General features: G+C 38.6%; 1 protein-coding gene across 4 annotated transcripts in view; it reads left to right on the forward strand.

Annotated features, from left to right (window-relative positions):
• The window catches only part of nphp4 (nephronophthisis 4), a 161331-nt gene that overhangs the window by 52595 nt on the left and 98335 nt on the right, over positions 1–10401 (forward strand). For all 4 annotated transcript variants that reach the window (XM_032519956.1, XM_032519960.1, XM_032519959.1 and 1 more), the window contains exons 8-9: positions 3777–3961; positions 7437–7572. In XM_032519956.1, coding sequence (XP_032375847.1) covers positions 3777–3961; positions 7437–7572 — 321 coding nt within the window. The remainder of the gene's footprint in view (positions 1–3776; positions 3962–7436; positions 7573–10401) is intronic.

Raw genomic sequence — 10401 nt, forward strand, 5'->3', positions numbered from 1 at the left:
TTAGTTCTGCTCATTCTGCACCCCCTCCCCCCCCCCTTCCTTTTCCTTTTACGATACAAACAGCATCTAGGCATGTTAGCTTTGAGGGACTTCCACTTTTTATAACCCAGATGTCAAGTGTACATTATGAACGCTAAAGGGACCATGTCGATCGGTTACAGTGCCTGGTTTAGCAATTCTAGAAGCAGGATCTGGGGAAATATCACAAATATGACATAAGCAGGAGACAACAAGCTTATTTGTGCGTGAAAAAGGAGAAAGACGCACCCACGTGGCACCGGTGCTCTCATCACTCAGAAAAGTCCCTTTTCTGTGACTCTGGAAATGGAGTATAATTTAACTTGGGGGCCATTTCATTGTTCCCTTTAAGCTTCTTAGCTCTAAAATATTCATATTTCAGGCGAGAGAAGAAGAAATCTGTGACGGCAGCAGACAGAGGCGAGCGGTAGAAGAAAGAGGATATCAAGCAAGAGAGGTAGAGAGAGAGAGAAACTGACGGAGTGAGAAAAAGGAGCAATGAAATAAATGAAAGAGAAACTCAGAGGAGGGGAGTCAGAAGAGGGATGCAGAGAACAGAAAGCAGCACTTTAACTGATGTTCTCTTATAAACAACTTTCTCTCTGTCTTTCTTTTATTTTCACGGTGAAACACTTCATGGCAGACCTGTCCAACAAGAGACAAAGCCATTTCTCTGTCATCTTCCCCAGCTCTGGCTGCAGTGGAGGGAGCAGGCGAGAGACAGACAGTGTAGGAAACAACACACTCATAATTATAATCTGGATGTCACTGAAAGCAATTATTTACAGATATCTTGTCATAGTGACGCTGCTTGCTGCCACTCTTCAAAAGAGCAATTTTTGTTGGATAGGACAATTCAAATATTATGTTTTGCTTCGGAAACTACACATAGCTAATTTACACCAGCTGTATGAAAACTAATGAAGTAAGATTGGGGATTTATTCAGCCTAGAGACATTTTTTGTCCAGGATGCTTGGTATTTATAGTAGAAGGGCACTCATAGAGTGCAGACCTCACACAAGGCCAAACACCCTATCTTGCATTGTTAATGAAAGTGGAGAATAATTTATGTATCCGCCCAACTGGTTGGGATTTGTTCCAAAATTTTCTTTCTTCCTTAGTCCATCCTACACCCTTCCATCACGTTTCATTAAAATTAGGCTAACAGTGTTTCTGTAATCATGATGACAAACAAACCAAACAGAAAATATACAGTATAATATGACATAAATTGTGTATATATACTAATAATTACTATAGAATAGAATAAGGGTAAAAATATGAAAAAATAAAGGGAAGGGCACAGTAAAAAAGTGCATCTGTATTCCTATATAACTATGTAAACACTGTATAGATACGTGCATTTATATTGATACGTGTTACAATGCTAAGCTCACCTGGGCCTGTAGAACAAAGAAAAAGCTACTAAGGCTAACTTAGCTTGTAGCATTAATTATGATGTCTCCTCTCCTTGCGTGTTGCGTTTAACATGAGAATAACACTAAGCTAGCCTGGGTGACAATATTTCTTTCCTACTTCTAGAGGTGTTTGTGCTTTGTTAAACTGACTCACCCCGCAGTTTCAATTCACGTTTGAAAAGATGGTTGCTGGCATCGGTCTCTCCTGCCGTCTCACGTCCGCTACGCCACGTCCCCTCTCTGTCGTTTTCCAGTTGATTTCTCAATCCTGATAAGCAACTCGTCCATACCGTCCTAATGTCAACCAGCCCAACTGTTCAGCATACATTTTGCAGAGCTGACAAAGAGGTGACTGGAGATGTACGTACCTTCTAGAACAGTGTTTCTTAAATGGGTAACCCATACCTCTAGGGGTACATTGGAGTCATGCATCATTCCTGAAATAGTTATACTATCATAATGAATGAATTTAGTGATGAATTCTAAACATTTCTAATGGAGCACTTAAATATTTCATTTTATTTTATTATTTTTTCATTATACCTCTTTATTTAGGCTTTTGATTTCTACCAAAGAATGTTTTGTGCTGGTTCGGGGGCTCTTGGCTGATCATTTTTTTCAAAGGGGCTGCATTATTGAAAAAGGTTTGAGAACCACTGTTCTAAAGCATAACGTAACCATATAGTACGCACACACGGATTTGATGTATAATTTTCTCTGGTAATTAGTAATCATTCCGCTTGTTAGGGTGCATGCCCATGCATGGTGCATTTGGTTGGAGTGTGGGATTGAAACGTGTAATGTACGGTCTTCTGTGAAGATACATCTTCATCCTAGCACTTAATTGAATGGAGCCAGACAGTTATGCAACACTCCCAAAGCAAAATGAGAGCTGACACGATTCAAAATAAACTATACATAGAGCATTGCATTAGTGAGTCACCACTTCCTCTTATAGTTAAGTAAAAAAAGTTAACTTCAATAAAACTCACCATGATCGACCTTTTGACAAGGCATTGTATCCATTATAAAAAATGTATTTTACCTGTGTGGCTTCTGTTCTCAATTTGCCAGAATCATACATGGATCTTTTTTCGTGCTACAAAACACAGCACTTGAGACGAGAGTAGCTTAAAAATATTGTTTAGGAGGAAACCGAGAAGGGAAGGAATTTCTTGAGGTTACGATGAGAACCCTAATCTTTCATCCCTATCGCCAAAAGAAAAATATAGTACACCGCTGAGCACATATCAGCCGTTGCTTGTAAGTGAAAGTGTGAGCAATGATAACAAGAGGAGAGTAGATAGCAAACAGTCAGACGTAAAGAGGGATGGAGTCAGTGCAGAGATGTAATATGAGCAGTGCTGTATGTGGGCTCGGCTGTACGGTAGTCAGGCAGTCTCGGCTGCTGCTCCTGCTGTTGCTGCTTTTAAAAGAAAAACCCAAAGCTGAATTGATATGCTAATTTGATTGAGAAGGTGTGGGTGGATATGGAGAAGGTTTTGAACAGCGAGAGGGACCTAAAAGAGAGAATGACAAGAATGAGAGCAAAAGAAAGGGAGAGTGGGAGTGAGACATGATGGAGAGAGGAAAAAGATTGAAATGAAGCAAATAAGAAGGAGTGGGACGAGATGCAAGCTCAGCGTGGCTCTGCACATTAGGTTAGAGAGTTTACAGTCAATCACTGAGCAGTTGTCAGTCAGCTGTGCATTAGTGGCAGCAGCTACAGTACATGGTAGCAGCACAGTCTCCACAGGCAACTGTTGATACGTTGACTTGTTTTTTAGACATTTGTTAATTGGCACATACAGTATAGTTTAAAAACAAACAAAAAAACCATGGTGTCCATAAAATATGACATACAATTATTTCATTAAAGTATAATTCCAGTTTCTTACCAGTTGGCTCTTGCCTTCAAAGTTTTATCCACCATTTCTATCACTTATAGGACACTGTACTAACTAACCACAGTAATTGCTAAGAACATTAAAAAACACTTCAGCCAGATTATCTAAACTGCAAAATTTGGTAAAAAATCCAACATCCAACAACAAAGCAACATTTTGTGCAGAGTGTCCTGAGAGTAATATGCAAAGACAACAGGCACACGCTGTTGTTGAGTCCTTGTAAAGATCTCCATATATATATATATATATATATATATATATATATATACACATATATACACACACACACTACTGTGCAAGGTCATCAAGTTCTTCCACACCGGGCACCTGAGTAGCTCGTGTAAAAGTACACGAATGTATGATAGTGTATGATATATACTGTCTATGACTGTTATGTGTGGTAACTCGAATTTTCTTCTCACTGATTCTCAGAAACAGCTAGGATCTGAGAGTGCACTGAGGACGGTTGTCATCCAGGAAAGGAGACTTCATGTCGGGGTTCACAATGGCTGGTGTTTTCTCGACAAGCCCCAAGTGGTGGTGCTGGAGCCCCTAGCATCAGGGGCCAGAGGCCGATCAGACAGCACCTCCAAACTGAGCACCCTGGTCAGGGAAAGGTGAGCAGAAATCCATGTCTACAGTGTAGCTTTTACTGTCAACTACAGGACATGGTGGAGCAATATTCTGTTGTCAGACAAAATCCACAGATGTGCAAAATTAATTTCAGGAGTGCCTATTTTTATAGTATTTCATCAGCTTGTCCCGTGCTGATGGGTATGTCATTGAAAGTTTCTCCAAAGTCAGCCCAGATTGTTTTTTTGAAAAAGCTAGGTTGATGTGAATTTCATTTGTGTTTAATATTGGTTAGAAGATGTCTGGAACATTGCAGATTGCTTTCCAACATCTACAGTAAATGTATACATGTGTGTTATTTTACATACTGGTGTCATTTTTTTGTCACATGTAGACATCCAGTTTTGCTGGACGTGCTGGTGGCTTTGATATGGACTAAAGCAAACTGGACTAAGTTTGAAAATACCTCAACACAACTCACAACTCACATTCTCTACTGTCATATACGGATGCACCAATCAGACGTTTTCTCCCCAATACAGGGACACTAACTCAGGGTACCAGATGATACTGATTGCTGATCCAATACACCCTCTCCTTTTCTTCTCCAAATTTAAAATCTGTAAACCTCTCTGTGTAATTGATTAAGACTATTTTTTATTTCTAAGGTAACATGAGGTTGTTCATTCTAATCAATTCTTAGTTATAATGTGCATTGGTCATGTCTGGCTGATTCCCGACTTGCTTAATAAGGTCAGTTCAGTTGCAGTTGTCTATCAAAAGAGGCCAAAACATTACATAAATAATGTTTTTATACACATTATTAGTTGCTGCACGGATAAAAGGTTATCTGTCCAACAATTCTCATCCAATTCAAAATGAAATTTGGTAAGTAGCAGAAAGTCAAATAGACCGAATATTTAAAATAAACATCCTCTTACCACATTTAATGATGCAAGTTAACACACTCAATTATATTTTAAATTAATCTAGTAGGATCAAATTTGTCAGTAGTCCGTTGACCTTGCTCAAACAACAAGTACTGTATGCTTAATAAGGCCTTACATGTCCTAACACTAGCCCAGCCTCTTAATGTCCACACTATTCCATGCCACACAGGCTTCCAACCTCATAAAACTGCCTTCCCATACAGTCCAATACCTGCTAGTACTTCATAACCAATCAAGGAGAGACAGCGCCTGCTGCCTCTGCCTCTGGGTTTTATTGAGACACCATAACACTCAATGCTCACCTTGTCAAAGCCAACGTGCTGATGTAAGGTCACCGGCATCAGCAGTAAAACACTTAGATTAAATGGTTTTAGTATGTGAGACACAGAACAAAGCTGGAGAAGTACGGTACTAAATCCGTAAACTGAACCTTAAAAAGTACACCGCCTGCACTACACATTACGTATAGATCCTAAATCTAATTTGAATTCCAGGGATGAGAAACACTCAATGAACTGAGTATACTTTCAGATAGTTCCATGTAGAATAAAAGTGTTAAGGTATACCTCTTTATTTTGTTAAACTTGATGTATCCACAAATCACTGGTCACTGCACTTTGCTAATTGGGGAAGTCACTCAAAGTATTTCCTAACATTAAGGTTGGATACCGAACACGGTTCCTTTACTGTTTTTAATGGTGAAAGATTGGTGTGTGTGTGTGGCGGGTGTTGCTGAGTGACGCAAGTTACAGAAGTAAGAGTAGAGGAGAAATAAAAGCGCATACAGGTCCAGGGGAAAAATAATAAAAATCTTTTGGGATTTTTCAAAAAAAAAAAAAACATCCTGCCTGAAAGCCTGTGACTGGTTGGAGATTGTAGAGACATGTTTGGAAGGGGAGAGGGAAGTAGGGAGAAGTTTGGACATTGTTTTTTACAACTTAAATTCCATTTTTGTTATTACAGAGAGAGTAAAGTACCAAAAAAGATACCGTTGTGTACCAGTAAAGAACTACAGGTACCGGTACCCGTTCAAATGTGAATGCTACTCAACCCTGCCTAACATTATTTTGTAAAGCGAGTGAACCTTTGAATGGCACAAGTAAACAACAGCAAGCCGTTTCAATGAATGAGCTGTCAGGGGCAGAGCGCATCAGTGGGCCATTTGAGCAGAACTGCTTTGGCTGAAAAAGAAAAAGGTTTTGTGTCTATTTCAGTGACATTGTGCAGGTGTGTCATGTTGGCAACCTGAGCATTTTGCTCCTGCATGTTATAAAGGGAGGACTTGCAAATGCTGCCACACTATCACCTTTCCCTCCACGGACAATATGCAAAATACTACATCACTACAATACAAAATGTAACAAGAGACTATTAAAGAATAGTTGTGATGCAAGCTTTATTTTCTCATTCAGTAGAGATATACTGTATATAGATATATGATGGAAGGTTTGAGATTTGGGGGTGCTCCTGGCTGCTCTAGCAAAAATAATGAAATTGAGTTTGTTAAAGTGTTAAACTGCTGGTATTTCCTATTTTTATTTAGAAAAGTCAAAATTGTTGTACTTTTTACTGCAATAAATTTGTCATGCCAAGGGGTACGAAAAAAAATATGCTTGTTCTGACAGTAGTGTCTGCAGAATACCTAGTTGATCAAAATCATAATGGTGTGTACACACGTACTTTCAGTGGCCATCAATAGCATATGCCACACAGACAGTGAGAGATGATTGGCTCATTTTACTACGCGTCTGAATCCAAATGCATTGTTTGCTACTTCAAATGAGACACTATCTGCTTATATGGATGTCTTACAAGCATCAGAATGTGTGCAAATACATGGTAAAAGTATAATTAACACAACCACGTGCTAACCAACAATCTGCGCTCAATTACTGTACTATATGAATAATAGTAATCGGCATACTAACGACAAACATTATGTTCTGCACTTTTCGATTTTCTTTGAAGAAGAAAGTGTTTGTTTAAAAATGGCTTAGTGTGATAACAACAGTGTAGGCAATAATTATGATGTTTGCCTTTGTTTTGGGTGCTGCCTTCGAAAACTGACAATCTGTCTTGCATTTGTTATGCCTGGTGCTTCCAGAGAGAGAGAGAGAGGGAAAAAAAGAAGTATTTGCTTGTTCCATTCTCCAGAGAGTCCATGAAGCAAAAAAAAAAAGACACTCGGCCCCACCTCGTGACATGCCGACGCTCCACAGTATGCTCCCGCCTATGGTTTATGCAAACTGTGAATGACGAATACCAAGAGTGCTGTTCCACTGCTCACACAGTAGGCAAGTGCTTGCCAGGGAACATTCAGAAAGCGAGTGGAAATCCTCCAACACATTGATTTCTTTTCTTTTTTTTATTGAAAATAAAACTGTATTAAACCAAATAAGGGGACTCATTTCAGTGAGGCATTATCGTTTTTGTTAGTAATGGCTTTAAAGCACATAGCCTTTATTTGTGACCAATCAAAGCTTCTTTAACACAACCTTTACACCTTCACTGTGTGTGTGTGTGTGTGTGCGTGTGCGTGTGCGTGTGCGTGTGCGTGCTGTCTCCTCAGCTCTGCAACATCATCCCTCCCTCAGATGCTGGGCCTTCGCAGCAGCTTGGAGCTCAGGCTGACCAATCATCAAGCTTTGGCAGTTGTCTTCCAGCTTGAGTATGTCTTCTCTGCTCCAATTGGCCGAGAGACGATGGTAAGAGGGATACAAAAACATACGTCCACACACACTCAGTCTTAAGCCATACTTAATGTTAATCCTAAACCCGTGTCCTTGCCTGAAATTAACCTCTTGATGAAATGAGAAGAAACTAGAATGACCTCTTCACTCAATTCAAACAGGTGTTCACAACAGATGTAGCAAAGACATATGCGCACGCGTGCACACACACACACACACACACGCACGCTCTCTACTGTCCTCTACTGTCCTCTCTTCATCCTGCCTTTTTTCTTTCACCACCTCTTTCTTGTTCTTGGAGTATCACTCCATCCATCTCTGGCCTATGTCTCCCAGAGGAAATTACTTAAGGCCTCCTTGGCCTCAAGACCTCTGTAAACAAACAAGAATGAAAGAAGTATAGAAAGAAGGATGTAAGTGTGAGGCAGCAGTAAGGAACCAGAGGTGAGAGAGAGAAAGAGATTTGACCAGGGCTTTACACACACTTTGATTAAAAAGTGAACACCTTGTCTTACACACCAAAGCGCATGTGTATTTATTTTTAGTTAGTTTTTGGGGCTTTTTTCCTTTTATGGAAAAGGTTGATGGTCAGATGTACTGTTATAAAGTACATGAACAACCTATATGTGTTTTGCCTAATTATTCTATGTATGTCTTTTTAGATCATGTGTGTGTGTATATATATATATATATATATATATATATATATATATATATATATATATATATATATATATATATATATATATGTGTATGTGTGTTCATATTCACACAATCTTTATACAATATATACAATTTTCTTTATTTTATTTCTCCTTTTGGCCATTTTTGTGTGTTTTTATTTCTGCACTTTTGCCTAAACTCTAAGTTGTTGTCCATTGTCCCATCCTCTTTCAGTCATTCTGTTTTCTGATTTGTACATGGCTGAAGACAGTAAGTTTTAAATAAAAATCAACATCTTTTTTTTATAATCGATTATTAACTTATCAGAATCAAGCATAAAATCGCAATGCATCTAAGAATCGATTATTTTTCCCATCTCTAGTGAAAATTTGTAGCTGTTGCGATAGCTAATGGGGAACAGCATGCTATCAGTCTCTTGGTCAGTTAAAGTTGAATGACCCATTACTGTATGTTGGTTTGTTGATGTAATTGGCAGATATTAGGCTTCAAAATCAAAAATGGAATAATGGACAGTCATTATTGTTCAGTGCTAATTTGATCATTGTTGGTAAAATGGAGATTAAGTTATAATTTTTGGTAGAGAATATCAAGATTAATTTTTTTTCTGGAAGCCCATGATGAGTTTAAGAAGCCCCAAAAAGTTTTTTGTGATGACGTTAATGGTCTTTTAGAAAAAAAGTCAAATGCTTTTCAACCCTACTGTTGTGATTGTTCAAACATAAAAACAAAAAAATTTCAAATTTCAACACAAAAAACAGTTGTGTCATGTCTCTCCTCTGGATTTTAAATTACAAAGACCGGTAGCTGGTACCCGGTAAAGACCCCAAGGGAAGTGACTTCCAAATTCAAGCCACACCACTTAATAACCACTCATGGCATGGATAACCTCAGAAAGACTGTGGTAATTATGTGCGTGGGTAAGCCGTCATCACTTAACGCATGCCAAGGCTGGGCTGTCACTGTGTTACAGCATGTTATACCTTTTACAATCAAGGGCCACCAGATCACCAATTAAAACTCAGAAAAACAACCATACACTCAGTCATCGGAGCGCCATGGTACATTTGCATTTATGTATTATTCACTCATTTTTACCTTCGCAACCACTTGACAGTCAATCAGTCTGTTTTAAATGGACAGTGTTCCCCTTTTGTTTTTTACCGTGGATGAGAATGATTATTACATGGACTTGTTGACATTATGAATATTGTTCAGGGAAAAAAACAAGAGATTTTTCCACAGCATTAAACACATCACAGTGCAAGTAAGCACTGGTTGTAGCTCACCATCTTGTTTTGCGTTCAGTTTGTCCATGTAACTGATTTAATTCTTCATGAAAAAACAAAAAAATCTGGATGTTACTATACCATGATCTGAATTATCGAGACTATCATTTTCCCAACAAAAAAAAAACAACATCTGAAAATTGCAGTAAACACTGCTTATAGGGAGCCACACAAATGTAGAGAATTATTCAAATTATTCAGCTTGCTTTATGTGTTTTTGCCAACAAACTCCTACACAGCTAGATGGTTGACAAAAACCCTCTCTGGAGGTGTGTGTTTGTACATCTTGCTCAAATACTTAACATTTCTCGGTTATTAGGATAGTTTGTGACTTTGAGAATAAAACAGAGATTTAGAAAAAGATTAAGAGTCTACAGGTATGCTAGCCACTCTGTAAGCAACTGGGGTTTATGGGAATATCATTAGTTTTGCATCAATTGGTCCCAAACTATGGACATTTATAATTTGACCTGGTGACAATGCTAGATGAAAAGTCAGGGGATCACCAGTCTGACTGACCAACTGACATCACCATCCCCAGAGCTACAATGCCATGCCAGTGTAGCTAAAAAACATCACTGCGTTCTTGCATTGAATGCATTTATTTCAGTTGTTGGTTTGTCAGTTAACTATGAGCGTACATAACCTAATGGTGAGTTCACATCACCGACAAGAACAACACAAGCAAACCTTTTATGGAACATGATTACATTCAAAGTCAATGCAAAGACGTGGATGGACACAAATTTTAGCCAGGCAACGTGAATGATGCAAATGACGCAACTTGATTGAAGCAAATACCTTGTGCCAAATGAGTTCATAAAAAGCATTTTTGTATTATCAGAGCATTTTTTTATGTAACAGCGCAGTTTGT

The sequence above is a fragment of the Etheostoma spectabile genome, chromosome 7 (genome assembly GCF_008692095.1).
Source record: "Etheostoma spectabile isolate EspeVRDwgs_2016 chromosome 7, UIUC_Espe_1.0, whole genome shotgun sequence".
In the NCBI taxonomy this organism is placed as follows: Eukaryota; Metazoa; Chordata; class Actinopteri; order Perciformes; family Percidae; genus Etheostoma; species Etheostoma spectabile.